General features: G+C 37.0%; 1 protein-coding gene across 1 annotated transcript; it reads left to right on the top strand.

Moving 5' to 3' along the window:
* The first annotated feature begins 2,324 nt into the window (after positions 1-2,324).
* Positions 2,325-26,541, top strand: PRAP1 (proline rich acidic protein 1). Its single transcript, XM_074296291.1, has 5 exons — positions 2,325-2,437; positions 17,774-17,837; positions 20,628-20,686; positions 21,992-22,092; positions 25,441-26,541. The coding sequence occupies exons 1-5, from the start codon at positions 2,430-2,432 to the stop codon at positions 25,617-25,619; spliced, it is 411 nt and encodes a 136-aa protein (XP_074152392.1). The 5' UTR covers positions 2,325-2,429; the 3' UTR covers positions 25,620-26,541.

Below are 26,541 nucleotides of genomic sequence, written 5' to 3'. Positions count from 1 at the left end.
ATTCAAAAAATAAATAATCAGAAACACCAATAATTCATAAAACAATAGGTTGGTTATTATGTTAATTCACAGGAAAAAAAAAAGATGCTCTGGGCCAGAGAATGAGGGAATAAGAACAAAAGGAGAGGGACTAAGGACAAAGGGTATGAAGGTCTTCACATCACAGAGGAAAGAGGAAGAGTATTCAGTGATCCTATGAGAGCCTGCCGCCAGACTTGATGCATTTGGGTTATTGTCTCTCCTTCTAGTTCAATGAGTGGGGTTCCTGGATCTACAACCAAAACAAAAGTAAGGCAAGTAGGCCTTTGCATTAGGACACCAAAACACAGAAGGCACAGACATTACCATGCTGAAATGGACTCTTTCCCTTCTACCAGCCACCATACTCACAATGTGCTCTGTCCCATTCCCTTTTCCAACAATGGTCTTTCAGTATCCACTTAGATTTATCCTGAAACCATGCTTCTTCCCACCCACCAAACACCTATGATCCATGTCAGCATGCCCTCCTCTGCCTTGCTCTTCACCCTCCTCAAATTCTTACAAAAATTCTTGGTAACAACCCTAACTGGATCTTTTATCCTCCATGCTAATTTAGCTTATCACTCCTTAGTGGTCATAATTGTTTCTATAGTGACTGGAAGTTAAATTTTCTCTTTGCTTTAAGCATTACAAACAGAAGGCTAACCAGTGGCTAATAAACCTGGATTTCATAAGTAAGGGCAACTGTCCAACAGCTCACTACAAATGGCTGATGAATGCATCTATATGATGGGTGTGTTGATGATGACCAGGGTACAAGGAGCAAGGAAGTGGGGAGTAGGTTTTTCTGCCTCATAATCAAATGACATGTAACTCTCTGAGAATAACACGTTTATAAAAGGGCCAGGGACATGGCAATGGCCAACACCCTGAGAAGTCAATTCCTGCCCTGGTCCTCTTCTCACTTTGTATGGCTGAGAATCAGAAGACTTTGCCATTCCACTAATTCACTGTATGATTTAGGACAAGTATCTTCATTTCTCTGGGAATTGGCTTCCTTATCTACAAAATAGAAGGTCTGGACTCTGGGCTAAAAGGAAATTCCAGTTCTTAGTAGTCTATTTACATGTCCACATATGTAAAGCAGCCTGCTGACTTACATAAGGAAAGAGCTACTAGAAAAGCAACCCTCCCCCATAAAAATGTGTGTGTGTGTATGTGTGAACTAATAATATATAAAAAAGATTGTCTGTTGGCCTGATTGTCACTTCTTAAACTTCCCTTCATATACACAGTGACTAGTTTCTCCCAACATGCCTTGCATGCTAGCATCTGGAGTATATTCAGACGCACATCTTAAATAACCTTAGGACATAGCTAACAGCTGTGACCAGCAGTCTGCCTCCCTCCTGCCCGTCTCCCAAAGGCTCAGCCACACATCTGTTGTCCCCTTTTTAGAATTCTTAAATTCTATCACCCAGTTTGCATCACAACAACCTGATCTCTCCTAAGCACTGGAAAGAACTGGGATCCCAATAGCTAATAAGAATAATAGATAACATTAAAAAAACACTTAAGAGATTTTCAAGGTGGAACAGTTCTATAAAGTAGAAACTATTATTGATTCCATTTTACAGATATGAAAACTAAGGCTTAGAGGGGTTAGGTGACAAAGTCACTAAATGGCTTAGGTAGCATTTGAATTCAGACCTTTCCTGATTTCAAGTTCAATACTCAAACTACAACACCACATACCATGCCATCTCTAAAGGTGCAATGATTCTGACCTCTGAATAGTCTTTGTGTTTAATGTTTCTAATCCCTTCTAATTAAAATAATTGTTATAGCAAACATATTACCTTAATCCTGAAATCTCTAAATGATCAAATTAATTGTTTTTAAAGCCTTTTACAGCTGAAAGAATCTGATTCTATATAATATATTGCTGTTTTCTATAATCTTTCCCCTTTTCAAACTCAACCCTCCTGTCAGGCTGAATTGAAGAATGAGAAGGGACTATAAATGAAATAAAGAATGAGTTGTCATTTTTTATTTAAGAGGTAAATTCTATACATCGAGCTTGCCAAGCCAGAGGTGGTGCAATGGACTTTGTCTCATCAGAGGAGAAAGTACCTGGCAATGGTTCCAGTATCTTTTATGGAGAAAACAAACAAGCAAACAAACAAAACAAACCAACAAAATACTCAAGCTCTACTTCACAAGACAAGGATTCTAAGTGCCCATTCCTACCTTTTCCTGGAACCAAGTCTTAAGTACACTAGGCCTCCTAGTTAATCAGTCCTTAAACCTGGCCCTAAGGTACAATGTCATTTGATAAAAACTATCATTAAGGGTGGCTCACAGAGAAGTGGCAATCAGTCACTGAAGCAGTCACCTCAACTTCTCAACATAAAGGTTGGAGGGAAAGAAAGAAGGGGAGCCTAAAAATGAAGAGGTATTTTTTATTTATTCATTCAGCTACATGTCTACAGAAGCTGGGATGGGTGATGGTGGGGGTTTATATTCCCCTCTGCTCTGTTCCTCCTCACTTCCCTCATCTTCCCACTGCAGATTTGGGTGTCATCCTAATCCTAGAAGGGACATTTACTAAGGGGATGTAAAGGCACCCTTCTAGCCTGTTATAGGAGCAAAGTAGCCAGATGCAGTTGAAGGCTACCAGATTCAGGGTGCCCCCTGTCTCCTAAAAAAACAATGAGCCTGATTCAAGGTCAGAATTCAGAAGTGGAAAGGAAAAGCTTCTAGCAGGTCCTCTCTTCCAAAGGAGAATCATATCAATAATTTCTAATGACAAGAGTACTATTACAGCAATTCATTTTATAATATCAATAACAATCATAATAGCAGATGTGTTGCCTAAAGTGAAAACTTCATGTTTTCTACATCAGACAGTTTAATATTGTTTTTAGAAGGAAGGCTATTCATGTTTGACTAATGCATAGGAGTTCAGCAATTGAACATTTTGATTGTTGCAAGGGAAGGGCAGTCTAATCCTAGAACTGTAAGGTGGTGGCCACAAAGAGAACACTAATCCGGTTTCCAGGCCCCAGTTCCACCACTTCTTAACTATGAAAACGTGGCAAAGTCCTGTGATGTCTCTGCAGTTTCTTCATCTATAAAATGGGCTGGTTAATTTTAACCTGCCTTGGGCCCCTCAGAGGGTTGCTGGAAGAATCAAATGAAACAATGACCATGAAAAGTTCCCATTTTGAATTGCCCATTTTGGTTCGCCAGCCCACCATTGATTGCCTTTATTTCCTGGGTAATCTTGCCTAAGTCTTATCAACTCGATGGGCCTACAAGATAAGACAACCGGATTAGAAGTTCTCTTAGGTCCTTTTCAGTTCAAAATTTTTGACTCTCTTTAAACTATTCTTTGTAAACTGTAGTGCACTATAAAAATGTTTGCTGCTAGCCATTCACAAGGCTGCTGACCCTGGCATTTCTCCATTACTGCCTGAATGATGGCAAAAGTAATGATGGAAACGGGAAACTGAAATATAGGGGTTCCTTAGGGAGTTTCCTTAGTCTCAAAGTTTGCTCTTATCTCTGGCAATAAAACTTTAGTTCATGTTTGTGTTTCTATTTAAAATGACTGTTTACATTTTTCTCAAGGAAAGAGCTAGAAGTCTTTCCTCCTAGTACATGGGAAGTAAGCCAGGGGAGGAAGCCTTTTTAGAATTTCTCTGATGGGTGTTTGTTAATTTTTTTACAGGGCACATTGGTTTTGTCTCTTTCAAAATATTATCTTTTAGACTATCCAACTCTCTAGCCAATGGATTAAAGATGATCGTGAGCCATCAGAGAAATGGCCTGTATGAGTTTAATATGAATGTGGTATTGGGAAAGCAAAAATGGCTCCTCATTTCTCCCCTGGGAATCTCTTCACCACTAGACTGCTCCATGTTTGCTTCCTCTAATTTGGTCATAAATTTCCCTCCACCTCCCCCCACCTTGGAATTCTCTGAGGGATTCAAGGAACATGAAGGCATATGTATGAGCTTAGCCATTGGGCCCTAGCGGGAATTTCATATCTTGGAAAAGTACACAGCCTCCTTCCTGTCATTGAAGAAGCAGAATTTTGCATGCATTGTTAAACATGATCATTGTGTCAGATGATTCTCCTTAACTCTTTTGTTGTTGTTGTTATTGTTGTTATTATAGGGAAGGTTCATGAGGCAGTGTGGGAGTAAAGAAAGAAAGGAAATACTGCTAACTATTGTGATAATAAAAACAATGTGCAGACAAACTATCAGCTTGTAGGTGAAGGGCCTTTGAAACTGATAAAATTCAAAATAGTTGGAGGCCACCAGCTGGCTCCCCTATATGGTATGGATTGAGCTGGGACCATGTGAGCCATCTCTTCAAAACAATGAAGTATAGACCTTGGCCCAAAAATTTAGTCCCAGGACAAACTTTGTGAAAGGAGAGATCAAAGAAGTTCCCTTTCTCACTACCCACTTTGGAGTTTGTTCAGTTTAGGAAGCGGTTAGTTCTGTGATCTCTGGGTCTTTTCCCTCCAATTTTGCAGATTGTATCCCATTATGGTGACTATCCTCCAGAGGGCCCACAAGGGTCTCCATTAAGTGGTAAAAAAGGGAATCATGGGACCCCTCATGGTTTACTGCCATACAGAGGTGATATTTTGGGGGATTCTGAGCACTCCAGAAAGTGGTAGAGGTGTGGGGGGGTAGAAACCACTGTAAAATACTTTAAGCATCAAAGAATAGTACAGAATAATATAGAACTGTTTCTTGTGTAGCTGTATCTCATTTGCCACTTCATCCTAAAAAACTAAAAATGCTCATTCAGGCTTTGCTCAGTACTACCCTGTGTAGCAAGCATTCAACTTCTGCCATAATAAAAGTAAAATAATAATAACTGACATTTATTTTTTTATTTTTTTTTATTCATTTTTCCAAATTATCCCCTCCCTCCCTCTACTCCCTCCCCCCGATGGCAGGTAATCCCATACATTTTACATGTGTTACAATAACTGACATTTATAACACATTGAACAGACATCATCACATTTGAACCTCACAACAAACCCATGAAACAAATATTATTATTCTCCCATTTTATAGATAAAATAAATAAGGTAGACAGGTTAAGTAGCTTGCCCAAAGTCACATAACCAGTAGAACATAAAATGCCAAATTTGAACTCTCGTCTTCTCTACTCCAAGTCCAATATTCTATTCACTGTATCCTCTAACTTCTATAAAACTCAAATTCATCATCTGAAAATGGGTATTATAATAATAAGAGCTAATTGTGAGAATCAAATGAGAGAATACATATAAAGTTCTTTGCAAAATTTGGAATGCCATAGAAATGTTGACTATTATTACTAGATTACTATTATTTTATTATCATTAGTTTTAGTGACTTGCTCACAGTTGAGGTGGGAGTCAAGATCTGGGTATTTGGCTCAGCAAGCTGACCTCTACATTATCCATATTTAGAATTAGAGAATATAAGATCTAATCTTTGCTATGGGCCAGCCCAAAACTGAATAAAGGAAAGACTTGTTTTCTTTTCAAGTCACACAGTTATTGTCACATCCAAGATTAGAATTCTACCTGTCTCCTTATTACTGAGCTCTTTCCATTTGTCAGGCTGACTATCGATAATTCCCAGAGTCTTTTGACTTTTGTTTCTTGTACCTTGGGAGCAATTTTTTTCTATTCTGGGTCTCTGTAGTTAGAATTAACATCTGTGAGGTGATATAAATGAAAGTTACCCCCATCTGGTTCCTTGAAGGTAAGAGAAAGCTTCAGCTGGCACAGAGAGCCAGAACTAAAAATCTTGGAACTAGGGGAAATTCAGTTAATGGGAAAGGGAGGGAAAGTGGAAGGCATAAACACTTTGTGAGCAGTTATGGTAGGCTGCAGACAAAGGTGGTGGATAATTGAGAAGGTTGCGGAGCTAGGAGGCCAGGAGTATTTAAAGACAGAAGGAGCTGAGGCAGAACAGACTATAAGTCTGGCACTCTGGGGGAGCATCCTGTAGATTCAGAGATGATAACTTCAAGGACGTTGTCATTGATAGGATAGAGCAACTTTCTCCTCTCAGTTTTACACCCTCTTTCTGCCTTCATTTCTGTGTTTCCTATTGCTAACAAACACAAAATCACCTCTTTTTCTTTCCAACATTGTCAAAATAACATCACACTCTGCCTTGAGCATTAGCTGTGGCTAATTATGTAGCAATGGAATGGGGTTGCTAAGGGGAACTGTGGAATCTCTTTTCCTAGAGGTCTTGGAAGAGAAGAGATTTCTTTATAGGATGTTTCAGGTTGAGTTCTCTCTCAAAGTAGAAAGATTGAGATACAACTTAATCTGAAACAAGATTGACTTTTTGAATGTTACTCTATACCCACAGGGGTTCTAGGATTTTCAATCAGATCTCTGAAAGAGAGAAACATTGTAGTATAATCTACTGCTGGTCTCAGAACCTAAAAGATATGGGTTCAAGTACCACTTTTGATACCTAGTGGCTGTGTGATTCTTGATGTATCCTTTAGACTGTGAGCTGCTACCTTTGCAGCTTTGTGGGGAAGGGGAGGAGGTAAGAGGAAGAGGGGAAGAAATCCTGGGGGCAATTAGCATTTATACCGCCTTACTCACTGGAGAACCTAGCAAGGTATCAGCAAGGAACCTCAGCAAGTGCTTGGCCAGCTCCTGTCTAGGATTAGGAAACCGAGGGGGTTCCCCTAATCACCCACCACACTAGAGGAAACTCATCATCATTTCTAATCATGAATTAGCATAGATATAATTTTCAATTCATGTGCCCCAGTACCTTAATAAATACCATTTTACTCAAATAGAAACAATCAAAAAGGAGATACAGGAATAGATCTAAGACTGTAACTGAGTATAAACCAGTAGGAGAGTGCACTCTTCCCTTCCTAATAATTTTTACAAGAGATATAGTAAGACGTCACCAGTTCTATAGTCTTTCTCAACAGGAAATTAGGACTTCTCTATTAACCACAATTTCTGTCCTGGTAATAGGTTAGTAAGCTTGTTTTTCAAGTCTTTTATGAATATTGTAAGAAGTCATTGTTATATACATATACATATATGTATGCTTACGTGTATATGTGCGTATATATGTATATAAATTTGTATTATATATATATAATATTTATATTTTTTACCCATTTTTATTTATCAAACAAATATTTATTTAATTTCTACCATGAAATCATGCTTTTATTCCTGCTTACAATTCAGGAACAAAGACGATCTAAGATCTAAGCAGCCAAAGATAGTTGCCTCAGGAAAAAAAAAAAAATTAATCTGGGATTATAACCATTAAGAATGGCAGAACCCGCCCAAGGTTTCCAGGCCAAATTCAATAATTAGTTGAGTAATATTGGACAACACCAATCACTACTCTGGGTCCCTCACTTTTTGTTTTTGTTTTTTCTTTTTCTTTTACATCTATGGCTACTGGTGAAGAAAGAAATGATGTTCTATTCCCAGTCAGCACTTACAAGATCACTTACAAGAATTTCCAAGATCATCTGGTCCTAATTTCACCTCCTATTAAGTGAAGTATATAATACTTCATTGAGAGGAGAGTAACCCATCTGTTTTGGGCTAAATATGGGTCTGTTCTTCATTTCTTTGACTTTTTCTGCCTTTTTCTCAGTGTGTCAGACCAGAACTTTCTTTGGATTATGGAGATAAGGAAGGAATAGATAGATATGATAATTGAGCCACCGTCAGTTATCTTTGAAATATTGTGGGAACAGAAAAAGTACCACAGATTAGAAGAGAGCAGATGCTGCCCTGAGCTTTGAAAAAAAAGGAAAGAAGAGCCATATCTATAAAATATAGGTCAGGGAGTTTGACTTTGATTCTGGAATATTCTAGAGGGCATTAGTAAATTCATGGGTTTAGAACTGGAAGGGACCTTAGAGATTATCTAATTTAGGGATTTAGGCATATTTGAATTTGATTATTTTAATATTTGAAAAACTAGAGAACCAATATAATAGGTTTCTTTTCTATTTCTCTGTTTTATTTTCTATATTTAAACATTTTTATTCTGAGAAGGGATGCATAAATTCCATGAGTCTAAAAGGAATTCCATGAAACTAAAAAAAGTTAAGATCCCCCTTTTTTGAAAAGTGAGGAAATTGAGGTCTGTTCCCATCTCTCAGGAGAAAGCTGGTCATATAGAGATCAAGAATAAAGGATACATTTCCAGGCATGGCCAAAAGGTTCATTCATTTTGTTTGACTATATTTACTTATTAAAAGAATGGCTACAGGGGTTGGAATATATGTATATGTGTGGATTACATGTCATTAGGAAGTGACAGTGACATAGAAAAGGAAATTATTCAAATAAAGAAACTGAGGTTAGAGAGACTGTGACTTATCTATATTTATAGGTAGTCAATGGTGAAGCTGGAATTTGAATCCAATTCCTCTCCCCTATGAAACCAATCCATTGTGTCATGTTTTCTCTTAAGAAGATGGTTAATGAACACCTAAATGTGAGATTGGTGATCACACCTGTCACCATGGTTTCAGTAAAAAAGAGGTCATTGCATATAACCCCATTTCTTTTTATTGAAAGGGTTCTTAGATGTGACAGATTAGGGCAATATTTTGTATAGTTTACAACCTTTAGGTGTCTCCCAAAACTAGATAGATTAGAATAAGGGAAGACCAATAAAGATGGCAGTGGTCTTTGAGATCATGCCATATGAGAATCTGTTGAAAAAGTCAGGAATAGTTAGCCTAAATAATTGATTTAGATAGAAAAATCATAGTTGACTTCAAATATTTAAAAAATCTGACCTATGGAGCAAGGATTACTCTTGTTCTGTTGTTCCCAGGGAACAGAATTAAGGGCAAATAGGAAAATTTGGGTTTGTTGTTAGGAAGAATTTCCTGCCACAAATGTTCAATGTCTTCTTCCTCAATGGAAAAATGGGATCTCCCACATTGGTGGTCTTTAAGCAAAAGTCTCAAGGGGACATTAGGAGTCTGATCAGTCACTCCCCTCCTTAAGAACTGTTGTATCTCAATATTATCTCTAGGACAAAATAGAAATTTCTCCTTTGTAAAAAAAAAAAATGAATTTGTAGTATATGTTGGCATGAATTGGGCTTGAAAGTAGACTTGTGGGTTAGTCTCTATGAGACCATTCTGTCAGGTTCCTCGTGACTTCAGAGCTGGTACTTTATCCACTGTACTATCTAGTTGCACCTAATTCTTGATACAATTATACTTTTTTCTCATGCCTACAGAATAACTTGAGCTTTCTTGATCTCCAAACAGACACACAATAGCTAGTGTTTGGAAGATGGTGCTTTGTATCTTTGCTTTGTATCTGTGGAACTGGCTTTATTATTGACCTGATAAAATGTTTTTCATATATTTATATATATATGTGTGTGTGTGTGTGTGTGTGTGTGTGTGTGTGTATGTGTGTATGTATGTGAATATATATACATATGCGTATATATATACATATATATATATATATGATAAAGATGGTCATTAGATTATAAACTCATCAAAGTCAAGGATATATCTTTATCACCTAAATGCAGTGCTTGACACATAGTAAGTATTAAGGAATGTTTGGTGAATTTATTACTTGATGTTCTCTCCTAGTTAAGACTAAAAGCCTAGGATTTTAGAATTAAAGGGAGTCTTATAAATAATTCACCCCAGCTCCTTCATTTGGAAGAGGAAATAGAGAAGTAATGTTATTTGTCCAAGATCACACAGCTAGCAAGAGGTAGATCTAGAATTCAAACCTACTTTCAAAACCACTTGACTATACTATTATCTAACCCAATCTCTCCATCACAATCTCAAAAATAACATCTCAGACTCCTGAATCTATCAGTCTTTCTCATACACTGATCTGGAAATTTTGATAGGTATGTTTTACTGCAACTCACTTCTCAGTTCCCATTCAACACTATCTAGAACCACATAAGAAGGAACTTTCCTTTGGAGAAACCTATATATTTAAAGAATTTTCTGTTTCATCAAATGTTTTAAAAATATTTTTATACAGAGTCATGGTAGCCCTCAAAAGGCATCACCACTAAAATAGTAAGAATAATCAAAGGAATCATATCCAATTGCAGACACTCTATCTCACTAGCATCTAATTTTCTAAGTGAGAGCAACATGATATTATTCTTTAGTTGTGGTTATAGGTTTATATGTCCAATACCTAGGATGGTGCTTGGTACATAGTAATTTAGTAAATGTTTATTGACTTATATCATTGTCAATTAATTGAGTGATTAAGTACTCAGAGTGAAGTTAGACTATTATCTCCCTAGTACAAGACAATACAGCAATTCCCACTGCTTTCTGCTTTTATTATGATCAAAGAGAAAACAATGTTATGGGAGCCAGTTACTTTGGCAATGTCATCAGCCATCGGCTTCACATCTCAGGTGATGGCCCAAAGGATGCAACACCCACATTTTCATTATATTACAATATGATTTGATTATAAGGTCTTTACAGAAGGGTTGTGCAATAATATAGAATGAGAAAATGCTTTGCAGACTATGCCAAATCTTCAGTTAATGAAACCTAAAATTACATTGGACCTTCTGGCAACCACACCATGCTATTGACTCATTGACCTTGCACCTAAATGAAATCCTTTAAGTCTTCATCCCATGCTTTCTTATTAGATCACATTTTGCTTAGCCCAGTTGTTTTTTTAACCTAAGCATAGAATCTAGAGCAGGGGTTCTCAAACTACGGCCTGCTGGCCAGATGTGTCCTGCTGAGGATGTTTATGCGGCCTGCCGGGTTATGGCAAATGGGCTGAGGGGTGGAGACAGGGTGTGAGGTTTTGTTTTTACTATAGCCTGGCCCTCCAACAGTCTGAAGGACAGTAAACTGGCCCCCTATTTAAAAAGTTTGAAGACCACTGATCTAGAGTTTAATAAATGTTTGATGACTGACTAACTGATAAGAGAAGTTTTAATTTATCCTCCCTGAATTTCATCTTATTCCCTTTAAGTTATTGTTACTACCTCTTATTAGATCTTCATTCAGTTCTCCAATAGAACTCTTTCTTCTATTCTCAAGTCTTCTGCAATTTTGATGAAAAAATCATCAATATCTACATTTAAGTGAAGGGATTTCAGCATAGAGTTTATACATCACTAGGGACTATGAGAAGTGTTTGGAAGGAGAATCCTATTGAAATATCCCTGATATAGTAACGCTAATGGGGAGAAATTACAGATTGAAGACAAAACAATTTTATGATATTAATAAGAAAATGGACCAAATAGTTTTCTTTATAAAAATTAATTGATATTTAAATTTTATTTCTTGTATGCATTGTGTAAACTCAAAAGTTTGTTTTCTTTCATATTGAATAGGGGAGATAGAAAAAATTTACTAAACATATTTTGGGAATCACTGATCTGAGTCAATGATAAAAATGTTGAAAAAATGGGAACCATATATACAAAAAGTGCTTGCAACATCTCTTTTCTGGCGGCAAAGAATTGAAAATTATGGGGATGCCCATGTTTTGAGGAATGACTAAATAAATTGTGATAGGTGATTATGATGGAATACTATTGTGCTATAGGAAATGAATAAGCAGGCTATGGAAGCGGGAAATCTTACATCATATATATAGGAAATAGTAAGTAATCCATTGAGACTAAGAGTATGAAAGACAGAGGAATGTCATATAATTTTGAAAAGTAGTCCAAGATCAGAGCATGAAGGGCTTTGCATCTTGTCTTAGAGCACTGGGGGTAACACGGAAATTTCCTGAGTCGAACCATTTTACCAAATGCATTTTATCACCACTATTCTAACTTAACAGGTTCACTCAGTGTTGGGTTTTTTTGTTTGTTTGTTTGTTTTTTTGTTTTGTTTTGTTTTGTTTTGTTTTAAACATTCCATGTTTATATGGATACTTTGCCAGAATCCTTATCACCCTGCAACACAACCTTTCCTAATTTCTCAGGGGTTAAGGCTCTTTCTATTTTAAAACTAATTAAAAATAAAATGCTTTTTATAGTTTGTGCTTACTTCTCTGAGTACATGTTGTCACTCCTACCCCAGTAGAGGGGAAGCTCATTCAGGGCACAGCTTACTCATTTTTGTTTTCATTTCCTTAGAACCTAAAGTGTAGCAGGTGCTTAATATATATTTATTGAACCAAATTATTGAAGAATAATGTATTAACTGAAAAAATTAGTTTCAGTGGATAGTTCCTAGGTAAGTAGATTTCCTGGCTCCGAGCCATAGTCCCATTTCCTTGTAGAAATTTAGGGTTTACAAAGATACCAACATTAGGGATAAAAATTCATTATTTGGAAAAAACTGTTGGGAAAACTGGAAATTAGTATGGCAGAAATTAGATATGGATCCACACTTAACACCATATAAGATCAAAATGGGTCCATGACTTAGGCATAAAGAATGAGATCATAAATAGATTAGAGGAACAGAGAATAGTTTACCTATCAGACCTGTGGAGGAAGAAGGAATTTATGACCAGAGGAGAACTAGAGATCATTATTGATCACAAAATAGAAAGTTTTGATTACATCAAACTAAAAAAATTCTGTACAAACAATACTAATGCAAACAAGATTAGAAGGGAAGTAACAAATTGGGAAAATATTTTTAAAGTTAAAGGTTCTGATAAAGGTCTCATTTCCAGAATATATAGAGAAACTGATCCTAATTTATAAAGAATCAAACCATTCTCCAATTGATAAATGGTCAACTGATATGAACAGACAATTCTCAGATGATGAAATTGAAACTATATCCACTCATATGAAAGAGTGTTCCAAATCACTACTGATCAGAGAGATGCAAATTAAGACAACTCTGAGATACCACTACACACCTGTCAGATTGGCTAAGATGACAGGAACAAATGATGATGAATGTTGGAGGGGATGTGGGAAAACTGGGACACTGATACATTGATGGTGGAGTTGTGAAAGAATCCAACCATTCTGGAGAGCAATTTGGAACTATGCCCAAAAAGTTATCAAACTGTGCATACCCTTTGACCCAGCATTGCTGCTATTGGGCTTATATCCCAAAGAAATACTGAGGAGGGGAAAGGGACCTGTATGTACCAAAATGTTTGTGGTAGCCCTTTTTGTAGTGGCTAGAAACTGAAAAATGAATGGATGTCTATCAATTGGAGAATGGTTGGGTAAATTATGGTATATGACGGTTATGGAATATTATTGCTCTGTAAGAAATGACCAGCAGGAGGAATACAGAGAGGCTTGGAGAGACTTACATCAACTGATGCTGAGTGAAACGAGCAGAACTTCAACAATGATACTGTATGAGGATGTATGCTGATGGAAGTGGATATCTTCAACATAGAGAAGAGCTAATCCAATTCCAATTGGTCAATGATGGACAGAATCAGCTATATCCAGAAAAGGAACACTGGGAAATGCGTGTAAACTGGGAGCATTGGTTTTTTGTTTTGTTTTGTTTTGTTTTGTTTTGTTTTGTTTCTCTTCCCAGATTATTTTTACCTTGCAAATACAATCCTTCCTTTGCAAAACAACAACAACAAAATTCGGTTCTGCTCATATATATTGTACCTAGGATATACTATAAGATATTTAATATGTATGGGAATGCCTGCCATCTAGGGGAGGGGGTGGAGGGAAGGAGGGGAAAAACTCGGAACAGAAAGGAGTACAAGGGATAATGTTGTAAAAAAAAAAAATTGACCTATGCATATGTCCTGTCAAAGAAAATGTCATAATTACAAAAATTAATAAAAAACAAAATTGAAAAAAAAGAAATTTAGGGTTTAAAGGAATCTGAAAGATCATCTAGTCTAACCCCAGAGTAAACTGAGACTTAGAGGAAAGAAAGTTTATCCAAGGTCACACACCTACTTACTATATGGAGCCTATTTCATTAAAGAGAGTCTGGCTAAATGGCTTTCCCCAGAAATGAATCTGAGAGCTGCAGGGTAAGAATCTAGAGTCTCTCTAAATATTCCCATTGAGGGAAAATGTAATAAGGAGAGTTAGCTGTTATATAACATGAAATAGTACCCAAATAAAAATTATTAGCCTGGAAGCACTGGGTTAAAGTCCAGGTCCTCAAGGGCAGAGGAAAATAAACTTCATCCTCCTGTAATGAAGAAGGAGAAAAGCTTGGAGTCAAGATATGTGGGAGCAAAATCTGCCTTGGCACTTAGTAGTGAAACAACTACAGGCCAAGGGCTTCATCTCTCCTCCCCTCTGTAAAAATGGGAAAAATAAAGCCTCATAGGACTATTGGGAGATAAGCTTGTAAAGTGTATTTTTTGCAAACTTAAAAGGCAGTTATATAAATATCAGCTATTATTATTATTACCAAGTGGAGAAATGGCCTATTGAGAGCAAATGGAGCCTTTATGGAGTCCTAAGGATCTCTGATAACTTTCAGAAATGACACTAAGTTCATACATTGGGCAGTTAAAACTTAATGTGATCAGTTAAAATCCCATTCCCCTTCTTGGAAATGAAGCTCTCTCATTATTCATATATAGATAGATCTTTTATTTTCCCCTAATTATATGTTAAAACATTTTTTTAACATTTTAAAAAGTTTTGAGTTCTAAATTCCATCCCTCTTTCCTTTCCCCTCACCTCCTCCTGCCCTGAAATGGTAAGCAATTCACGGTGCAATCATGTAAAACATTTCATTTTGTACAAAAAGAGAAGAGAGAAAGGAAGGAAGGAGGAATAAAAGGGAGGAAGGAAAAGGGAATGAATGGAAAGAAGGAAGGAAGAAAAGAAGGGAAGGAGGGAAGGAAAGAGAAGGGAAGAAGGAAGGGAGGGAAGGAAGAAAGGAAGAAGGAAGGAAAGAAGAAAGGAATGAAGGAAGGAAGGGAGGGAGGAAAGAAGGAAGGAAGGAAGGAAGGAAGGAAGGAAGGAAGGAAGGAAGGAAGGAAGGAAGGAAGGAAGGAAGGAAGGAAGGAAGGAAGGAAGGAAGGAAGGAAGGAAGGAAGGAAGGAAGAAATATTTAGACACTATCTGTTTCAAGATCTTCTCTTTAAATAGAAAACCCTGTCTTTTACCATGCCTTTCCTTGCTCTTCTCCATTGATGACACTTAAGTGACTCCTACTATTGCAGAAAGGCCTTGAATATGTTAATTTGACAGCCGGCCACATATGGGGCTAATGTTCCATTAACCTTAGCCTTGAGTCATCAAATTCATTTTTACAATTTCATTGTCACAAAGTAAAACCAGGCCTGGCTCCTCAAAGTCTACTACTTCAGTGAGTCTTTGTCAGTGGGGGCTAATGTGAGCAGGCTGCCCCAATTTGGGGCTTTGATCATAGTATTTATCATATTCACAGGATCTCAGAGTAAGTAGTGGAAGGAAACATCTAGTCCAATCCTCATTTTACAGAAAAGGAGAAGAACCATAGATTTAACCATTAAGTTCAACTCCTTCATTCTATAGATGGGAAAACTGAGGCAGACAGGGTTAAGTGACTTGTCCAAAGTCATACAGGTAATAGGTGTCTGAGAAAGAATTTGTTCTAGTTTTCTTGACTCCAAGACTAGCATTCTATGCACTCTTTCTCTTAAAGAGCTGACATAAGAACAAAGCCAGATCCTCCAATTCTACTCAGTCAATAAGTGCATTAATCAGGGCCTATCATAGTGCTTGATACTGGATGTAGTTCTCTCTTCCCTATGTCCGTGTTAAAAGGAAAATTCTTCATTTCGACTTTCATCCTAATTAATGAGATAAAACTCAGGATAATAAATTGAGGGAACCCAGACACATTAAGCAGTTTGGTAGTCCAATGAATACAAGATTGTGGAGTCTGAAATATCTGAGTTCAAATCCAGTATTGGACACTTGTCCCTTGGTGTCAATCAAATAACATTTAATAAAGATTTATCTTACGCCAGACATTGGGATAAATACTGGGGATACAAGTCCAAAGAAAGAAATGATTCTGTAATCACAGTGAACTTTCATGCCATTGGGGGAGACAACAAGGACATATAAATGACACAAATATAAAGTTAAACCACATAGAGGTGAGAAACAAGAACATGGGATTTCAAGCGAGAAGGGATCTTACAGAAACAGTTCCTGTTGACTTAGAAAAGCACACATGAATATTGTCTATGTCTTATTGCATGTTTATTTATTTTGTTAAGTGTTTACCAAATATGTTTCAATCTGGTTTGGGCTATACTTGGGAGTTTTACAGACCACTTGCCACCTGCTGCCAGTCACTTTGAAGTCACTATTAGTTTAGTATCTTTATTTTTCAGGGGAATAAACTGAGGCTCAGAGTGGATAAATGATCTTCCAAGAAAGGAGCAAGGTGTGAAATGAAGCCTGATTCTTTTATTATAAATCCAGTGACCTTTCTGAAAAAAAAAAAGCAAACAAACAATGGATAAATTAGAAATAGTCTTTCAAGTCCTTCCAGCTATTATTGGATTTGGTCTAAGAATTCTTTTAGTCCTAAAAAACTCTGTTCCAAGAGAGGCAGCACACACAGTGAACAAAGGGTGGGATGTAGAAGCTAGGGATTTGGCTCAAACTCCTCATTTAATCATTCTCTGTGTGACCTGGGATATTGCCTCTCTGGAATTCAGTTTCTTCATTTGTATTATGTCCTTGGACAAACTGATCCTTAACATTTCTTCTGGTTCTTAATCAGCAATCCTATAGTATTTTCTGAAGTTGATATTCTTTTGCTTTAAGGGCTCTCCAAACCCTGACTGACATGCTACAAATTTTGATGATTCAAAGAGCATCCCTTTCTAATATTCACAAGTGAAGACCCATGGGACAAAAATGGTGACCTACTGGGAATATGTTGAGTTGGCAACCAAATCCTATTTGACATACCTCTGTGATCCTCTGCTGCTGATTATTATTTGATGAGACTTCCGTCCAACCTATCCCATAGGGGTGATGGCAAGATTAAGAACAACAAAGGAGTTATGCATTTACATTTAATTTCTACAGGAGTATTATGAGATACCTCCAGAGGACTCATTATAGAAGGCGTTGTCATGATTGGCACAGACTGTAACCGATGTGTAATTATGATTGACAACACCCCAAGCCAGGGATCAAAGGTTTGAATAACAAGGAAAATCCCTATAGTTCAGCAAAGTTTAACCAGGCCACCCCTGGCAGAATCTGTTGATGAAAGGTAGGAGAAAGGGTGATTTTTCTTATTTCATCTCGGTTTTTAGAAGAGACACCTAATGCTGAAAGGGATAGCAGTGCAATCCAATTCAATAAGCATTTATTAAATACCTTAAATATGCAAAGCAGGGCATTAAATGCTAAGTTTCATCTAGCCAGAATAGAATTGAATATGAAGACAAAAAAAAAGAAAGAGTCCCTGATCTCAAAAAGCTTACTTTCTTATAAGGAAATATAATGTGTAAACAGATAAATTGGTACATATTAGTTTGGTTAAGAAAAAACAATAGTCAGATGAGAACTGAGCCGAAAAAAACAACAGATGAGAACTGAGCCTTAAAAGAAGCTAGGGATTGGAAGAGGTGGAGGGAATTCATCAAAGTCATATATTAATGTCTATCTAGAAATATGTTATATAAATCACATCTCTCCACCTGTCTCTTTTTGTCTATATCTCTCTCTATCTCTATCATTGTGCTTCTCTATCTTTGTCTCTCTCTCTGCCTGTTTCTCTCTGTTTCTATCTTTCTGTTTCCTTCTGCCTCTCTTCTGCCTTACTTTCCCTCCAGGTTGATCCTACTAGCCAGCTTAGCTGTACTGTTACTAGAGGTCCATGGAGCTGCCAAATACCAGGTATGTGGTTTTTAATTCATCCCCAATCCTATTCACTTAAGTGTCCTTTACCTACTGAGGCCTCTTCTCACCTGCTTAACTGAACTTTTTAGTGCCCCCAAGCATCCAGGTAGGGTGAAGAATTAAACCTAACCTGGGAGAGTCCTCAGAGGTCATTTCATCAAGATGTAGCATTTTAGAGACTAGAAAAATAAGGTCCAGAAAGATTGTGTCTTATTGTGAGGGATAGAAAATCCTATCCAAAAATGACTACTCAGAGATCACTCATAGAAAAGCTTTTCTATGAAAAGCAGAATTATTTATTAGAATCTCAAGAAACCAACCTCATCCTGGTCTGTGAGCCAGATTCACAGCAGGAGAGAGCCACTCCCTTGAAGATGTTCACGTCTTTTATATATTTCAGACAAAGAATCTCCAAAATCCCACCCTCCATAGGTTGTGATTGGTCATATTTGGTCAGTGGAATGCAGCTGGCAATGTGATTTATAATCTCTTCGGCCACATATAAATTAATCCCTATTTGTGCAAAGGAATGCAGCCTAGGCCTTCACATGACTAGGGCCTATAGGCCTGATTTAGCTAGCAGTCTCTGATCAATATGTGCTTAATCTGTAAGTTCTTCACCATGTCTTACTCCACACATTATGCAATGTCATGTAGGTAGTATTTGGAAAAAAACATGATTCAAACAAAAGACTCTAAAAACACTGTTCTTTCCACTACAGAACAAGATATCCCAGTGTCCTTTAGAAGGGCATAAAAGTAAAAAGTGTAAGGATTTTTAATCTCCTTCAATATCATAGCCCTCTAATGGGAAGACTCATTTCAAATATATTCAGCATCTCTAAACTCTTCCATCTAATTGAGGGTATTGAATGAGAACTTAAATTTCAGATAAATTAACCCCTTTATTTTTGCTTTGGGGGGTTGGTGGGTGGACCTTCAGACATTGTAGTCCAGTGTAAAGAATGCTGGCTTTGGAGAAAAATGACCTGGGCTAAAATTCTGGCTCTGCCATGTCAGAAACTCACTTATTCTTTGTTTGCCATAGTTTACTCTTCTGTGAAATGCAGAGGCCAAACTATGTGACCTCTAAGTTCTCTTCCAGCTCTAAATCCATATTCTTGTCATTTTCATGGTTTGAAAAGTCAGTACAGTGCTTGGATCACAGAAAGCATGTTATCCATGGTTTTCATTCATTCATTAATTTTATTTGCAATTGTATCTGGGACACTGAGAGGGTAACTCGCTCCAGATAGTACATGTCAGGGTCATAATTCTCCATTATGCAACACTGTCTTTCAATCTGCTCCCTATGCCAATCTTGTTTTACAGATGAAGTAACTGGGGTGGGGGGTGGGAGTAACGATTTACCTGAGGTTATCTCTTTCTGATTCATCTTCCTTGTTTAAATGTGGCCACAGACACTTACTAGCTGGGTGACCCTGAGCAAGTCACTTAATCCTGTCTGCCTCACTTGTTTCATCTGTAAAATAAGCTGGAGAAGGAAATGGCAAACCACTCCAAGAGGTTTGTCCAAACCCCCAAAGGGGTCATAAAGTTGGATGCGATTGAAATAACTATACAACATATTATTCTATTTTTCATGACTGGTATTTACATATTTTGTAATATTTAATCATATATGTTTATAGTGAAGACTTATGTGAACACAGGTGCACAGGTGCAATTGCAAGATTGAAACTGAAGGGGACACAGTAATCCATATTTATCCTAGTATGCAAATTTCTTCCTCAGCTTTGGAGCAGTAGTATATACTTGTAAGATCCAGCTGAGAGAAAAAATTCTTCCAGATTTAGACTGAAATAATAAATGAATAAATGAATGAGAAGATTGGTGGATAAATGGATAAAAAAGCATTGTTTTTACCATGTGCTAAGCAATTCTATAAACACTGGGATACAAATAGAAAAGTATTGTTTGGGACAAAAAGACCTACCCAAATCAACTATTACAGAGATCACTCATAGAAAGCAGAATTATTTATTAGAATCTCAAGAAGAGGACCCCATCCTGGTCTGTGAGTCAAATTTCACAGTAGGAGAGAGCCAGAGCCTTAAAAATGCTTGCAGCTTTTATACATTTCTGACAAAGAACCTCCAAAATCCCACCCTCTATCTGTTGTGATTGGTCATATTTGGTCAGTGGAATGCAGTAGATAAGGTGATGTACAGTTTCTCTGGCCACGTTGGACAATGGAATGTAATCCAGGCCTTATCTAAAATCACATGACTCTGGAGAAACAGAAACTGAGGTCTGTAAGCTTGATTTACTTTAGCTAACAGTCTCTGATCAATATGTGCTTAATCTATAAGTTCTTCACCTTTCCACACACTATGACAATGTCTACTTTAAAGGAAGTAACATTCTAATGGGATAGACAGCACATATAGAAAGTCTAAGCTATGTCAGCTGGAAAGGTTCAGAGTTCTTAAGGTTCAAATGCCAAGCAAATGGTGATACATCTCATATGTTGATTCCACTGTTAAACCATGGTCTCTTTCTCTTATTAAACCATTGGACAGTGCTTGAAGATGAGGATTATACTAGATGACTTCTTCAAGAGCTACTTAATCTTAACAATATGATGTCCAGCTCAAAGATACCACAAGCAATCTTGCCTAGATAAAATTATTCAATGGAAGAATCATAAAGCCTTCCCAGTTTGTAAGAACCACAAAAGCTCTGCTGAGGGGACCTCCTAAGGGAGTTACCTGAAAGCTTCCTTAACTTATTAGTTCCTCATTGATTTTTTTTTCTGGTTTCCAGATCTTAATGAATGACAAAAGAAAGGACAGCTTCTCTGAAGAGAACACTAATGAACAATTGTAAGAACAACATTAGACACATTTAAAGCCTTTTTTCTTTGCTTTCTCTTCTGCTGGCTCAATAAAATCAGCTTCATTTAAAATCTGCAGCTTTTAGTTGATTTCCAACCTTTCTTGAAATCTAATATACTTTGGCTGATTACGTGGTAATAAATTAATTTAAACCTAAAATTCTCTCAAAGTACATTTAATTTTTCAGTTACAAAATTAATCTGGAGAGTGAGGGAGGTGAAATAACCTTTCCCTTCTCTCCTTCTGTCTCTGTCTGTCTGTCTTTCAACAATTGTTTTAATAGACACTTAGATGATGGAAGATATTCATTAAACCATAAAAACAGGTTTAAGATTTAGTTGGGAGAGAAAGGGGGAAAGTTATCTCAGAAAATAATCATCCTCAGTACTCATTTTTGCCCTTCCAGATTACCCAAATGAGGCTGATAATTACTATTGCTTTTGCTACAAGAGAGACAACCTGGCTAATAGTTGGTTGCACTTTAACCCTGCTGGGCTGAGTCAGCACATTCTCTGTTGATTTGCTCAAGGCTATGGTTAAATCTATATTTGAAATGCAGAGTTTGCCAGTCATCCCTGCATCCTGATTATCTCTTCTTAAGCCAGGAACAATTGACCTCTGAATTCCATGGCTGCCAATCCTGCTGAATCAGAAAATTTGCTTTTAGACTCACCCCAATCCTCCTTTACCAAACTGATTTATTCTGAAGCAAGGATATTTGTTGCCAGATATATGAATGTGTCTTCCACCCATTTGCCCAAGAAAACCATTGAAGAAGTTCTTCACAGTCACCACTTTAGTAGGATTATAGATTTGCATCCTGGTACTACCTGTATAATCTTAGGAAATTCACTTCACTTTCCTGAAATTCAATTTCCTCATCTGTAAAATAAGTTGAAGAAGTGGCAAACCACTCAAATGGGGTCACAAAGTATCAGATCTGACTGAATAACAATTTAAATGGTAAATGTGTCTTGTTCATTTGTGCCAGGCTTGGGAGTAAGAGAATTTCTGCTAGAAATATTATCTTCTGCCCAGAGACAAGGAGTTTTATTTAAGGCAGGATAAAAGTCATTTATAAAACCAATCCCCATACACACACAATTTAAGACTATTTAATAGTGCAGCTATCTCTTTTGTTATTTACCCTGTTAGAAATCATACCATTGGATCAAATGAGATTAATATTTGTAAAGCACTTAGCATAGTGCCTGATACATAGTGAGTTATTATTATTATTAGCTGACATCACTTTTAGTTTTAATTTCCTGAACTTTTCATTTATTTCCATAGGAATCTGGGCCCAAAGGCTATTGAACAATCAGAAAAAGACAACACTCTCACTGAATCCATGGATAGACTGGAGCTTTTCAGAGATTGGGAGAAAAACCAAGGTAGATATGATCACAGTGACTTCAAGCCCATCTCAGGGTCCCCGATGTCTTCATCAAAGGCATCAAAAATCCAGAGTGGTAGAATGTTTTAAGTCACAATAATCCTGGTTTTCATGTGGCATCTTTCATTACTTCAAAAAATTCAGGCATTTACTCATGGAAATGCACCCTCCACTGATCCAAGGCCAACACTTCTCCTCAGTGTAAATGAATTCCTGAGATTCTATGACCAAAAGAATTTCATTGGTTAGTGTGTCCAGCTTCCTGGAATTGAGCCTTTGTTATCTAGTTAGAAAGGTTCTCAGAAGACAGATCCTTAGTCCATCATAAGAACCGTGCCCAAAGTACCTCCAGATTAGCAGAACCTGCCAAAGCTGCCACTGTTAGCCGTTTCTCAGAACACAGGCTTATTGTCACATCACTGTGGGTATCGCCAAAAGATTTTGGTAGAATAGACTCTAGCGATGTAATTTTTCCAATAAATAAATGTGTGTATGTGTTCTTCCTATATGTAACCTTCCCAATATTGGATTTGTGGAGATGTTAGCAGATACAGTGCTAGACCTGAAGTCAGGAAGGCCTGAGTATAATTACTGCCTCAGATAACCATTAGATATGTGACTCTGGGCAAATCACCTCTCTAAGTCTCTGTTTCCTTATTTGTAAAGCATCATACCTATTTCACAGAGTAGTTAGAAGACTTAAATGAGATAATATATGTAATATGTACATACTTTGTAAATAGTGTTTATATTATACACAAAACTATATAATATTATTATTATTATTAGCTAATATATAAATGTTCTTCCAAATATGTAAGCAGTAGTAGATATTGTAGAGGCACTTCAGACTGGAAAATTCTCCTGGCTTGTCATGCAATACCCCTAAAACTTGGGAACAATCCTCAAAACTTGATTTAGTTTAGAAAAATACTTTTTATCATCAATAGGATGTGGAATGAGTTATGCTCAAGCAGAGCCTTCCCTCTTTCTCTAAAATCCCTATTAAAGACATTACTTTCCCTTTCACATTCACATGCACCCTCCAAAGAAGGGATTCTTCAACTCTTAACTGCCATCCCAAACAGTTATAGCAGATTCACAATGCTGGTTGCTGCCTACCCAGCGTTCAGGATCCACCAAGGCTGGGGAAACCATGGGAGAAAGCTGTTGATGCTGCTTAGGGCCATTTTAAGATAGCTAATTTCTACCTTTGCTTGTCTTTAAATAAAGCCTTTGCAAGCAAAAGCAACTGACTCTGTTCACTGTGCTAGGTCATGAGAATTATTTAAATCTAGTATTACTGATTAATCAGCCTACCAAACACTCAACAAGCATGTATTAAATACCTAATATGTGGTCCTGTCCTTAAAATTTTACAGTCTATCAGGAGAGACAGCAGATGGGAGAGACAGATAGACAGACAGAGAAAAAGAGAAAGCAAGAAAAAGACAGAGAAATAAAGAAAGAAATCTGCCTCAAAAGTCTTAGCTGTTTTGAGTACAGTATTTTGGGGACTTCCTTTATTTATGAATTCTGCACAAAAGAAACACAAGACAGTTTTGGCACACTGAATACTAGGAGCTGGCTGTGGGGATCAGATAACGCTTCAAATAGAAGTTTTACTTGAGCTGAGTCTTGAAGGCAAGAGGGGAGGAAGAAGCATATTCCAGGCATATTAAATAGCTTGTGCACAGGCAAGGAAGAAGGATCATCTTTTGTGAGCAACAGCAAGAAGGCCAATTTGCCTCAATTGTAGACTGTTTTCTAGGAAGTAATCTACAGTAAACCTGTGAAAGTAAATTGAAATCAGGCTGTAAAGAAGCTGAGGAGTTTATGTCTGATCTTGAAGGCAATTCTGAGCCACTGAAGTTCACCGAGTAGGGGAATGTGCCCAGCAAGTCCTTTGGGGAAATTACCTCATGGAGAATAGATGGGGGCAGTGAGGAGGAACCTGCGTCAGGAAGACCAATTAAAAGGCTTTAGCAATAAATAGATCAGATGAAAGGTGATGAGGGCCTGAACTAGGGTGGGCAATGTGTGACTAGAGAAAAATGCTCAATTTGAAAGATTTTGGGGAGGTTTAAATGGCAAGATTTGTCAATTGATAGTCTACTCAAGGTTATAGATTATCCACTCACCCAAAGTTACCACAAGTGATTAAAAAGCAGAGGGAATATTTGACCAATCCTCCCCCTACATACACACACATCTGACTCTGACTTGCTCTTTCACCTGTGCTGTGCTGGTTCAGAGTCATCTGCATGGCGATGATAATCAAACAATGAGAACTGACAAGGTCAGAAAATGAGAATTTGTGTGGCTAAGGAAGAGAAAAGGGCTTCGAATGCAGCATTAGGGGACTTCCCCAATTAGGGAGCATGATATAAATGATGTACTCTGAGAAAAAGGAGTCAGAGAAGTTGCAGAAGAAAAAAGAGAAAGCAATGGCAAGAGTGAAGAGATAGTATACAAGAGAAGAGAATGATCAGCCACATCAAATGCTGCAGAAAAGTAAAGGAAGAGGATTTTCAAAAACATCTTTCTATTTGGTAATAAAGAGATCCTTAGTAACAGCATAGGTCTAACAGCTCTACTTCATACATTTCAATGACTCCCTATTGCTTCCAAGATCAAATAAAGCATTTTGTTTTCATTTGATATTTAAAGTACTTTGTGACATGTCCTATATTTCAAATCTTTTCCCATTTTACTCTTATCCACCAATTCTCTAATATAGCTCTAGGCTTCTTGTGTTGTTCTTCATACTTCATTTCCCACCTCCAGGTATTTGCCCTGGCTTTCCTTCATGCCTAGAAAGCCCACCCTCATCATTTTCAGTTTTTAGTTTCCCTGATTTTCTTTAAAACTCAGCTCAAATTCCATCTTTTCCAGGAAGCTCTTCCCAGATTCCCCTCTCCCATTGCTAATATGTTCTCTCTAAGATTACCTTCCATTTAGACTCCACATATTTTATATGTTTATAGTTGTTTGCATATTGTTTCCCCCATCAGAAGGTGAGCTCATTAAGGGCAGGGTCCATATTTTGCCTATATTTATATTTCTAATGATTAACATAGTCCTTGGCACATAGTAGATGCTTTTTAAATGCTTGTTCCTTGAAAATAGTTTCACATGAGGGTTGAGGTCTGAAGTCAGATTTTAAAGAGTTGAACAATAACAACTATCCTCTACTTCTCACATATCACCTTTAATAGGATATAATCTTTAAGACTATATACAGGGGATTGAAAAATATTTGAAAGAAGCCACCAAAGTCCCAAGGAGAATTCTTATTTTCTCTTCTGTGGGAACTAAATGCAGACTTTCTCTACTCCATAAACAGATCTTTTGAGACATTTTCGAAGTCCAATGCAATTACCTGAGGAAGACAGAGATTACTTCTACCACCCACGTTCCATGGAGGATAACATTAAAGAATCTAAAATTTTGGAAGTATTTCATCATGATGTACTTCAGGGGCCAGAAGAAGACAGGGATAAATTCTTCCATGCTGAAGATTAACAGATTGAATAATGTTAATGAAGAGATAAAAAATTCAGCCAAAAGGCCCACTATACCATTTTATTCTTTATGTTTTCTTTTTTCCTTTCCTAATGGCATTTATTCTGTCTCTTCTTTCCATACCAATGCTAATACAGATAATGGGACCTTAATCCCCCCTAAAATACCCATGTTTGCTCTTTTTTCAGGCTTTATTTTACATCTTTTGATAATAAAAGCTAATGTAAGAATGACCACCCAAATCACAACATAATATGCTCATAATCCCAAAGAATGTATCATATAAAATTCATGTATCTTTGACTTTAGAATACAGGAGAAGTTAGCACTCCACACCATTCACCGAGGAAGAAATTAAAGCCATTTCTAGTCATATGAAGAAAAAAAAATGCTCTAAATTGCTATTGATTAGAGAAATGCTAATTAAGAAAACTCTGAGGTATCACTTCATACTTCCAGATTAACTAAAATGACATGAAAAGGTCATGATAAATATTGGAGGGGTTGTAGAAATACATGTGGGTGTGGAAAAACACAAATACATTGTGGAGTTGCAAACTGATCCAACCATTCTGGAGAGCAATTTCTTGTTGGTTTTGTTTGTTTGTTTGTTTGTTTTTCTTCCTAATTTTGCTCCTTTTAACTTGATTTTTCTTGTGCAGCATGATAAATGTGGAAGTATGTTTAGAAGGATTGAACGTGTTTACCTACGTTGGTTTACTTACTGTCTAGGGGACGGGGAAGGGGGAAAGAAAGGAGAAAAATTTGGAACTCTAGATTTAGCAAGGGTGAATGTTGAAAACTATTTTTGCATGAATTTTGAAAAACAAGAAACTATTATTATAAAAAACACCCCTCCTATTTATGATATAGATTATGATATATTGATTCATAAAAATAAATATATGCAAAAGTATGCAAA

This window comes from Sminthopsis crassicaudata, chromosome 2 (genome assembly GCF_048593235.1).
Source record: "Sminthopsis crassicaudata isolate SCR6 chromosome 2, ASM4859323v1, whole genome shotgun sequence".
NCBI classification, from domain to species: Eukaryota; Metazoa; Chordata; class Mammalia; order Dasyuromorphia; family Dasyuridae; genus Sminthopsis; species Sminthopsis crassicaudata.
This window is presented reverse-complemented; position numbering and strand designations above follow the sequence as displayed.

What these genes read in the sequence shown, in the direction of transcription:
- PRAP1 (XM_074296291.1), top strand. An exon ending in ATGGAGCTGCCAAATACCAG is followed by an intron (nt 17,838 to 20,627) that starts GTATGTGGTTTT and finishes TCTGGTTTCCAG; the next exon opens with ATCTTAATGAATGACAAAAG. An exon ending in AGATTGGGAGAAAAACCAAG is followed by an intron (nt 22,093 to 25,440) that starts GTAGATATGATC and finishes CTCCATAAACAG; the next exon opens with ATCTTTTGAGACATTTTCGA.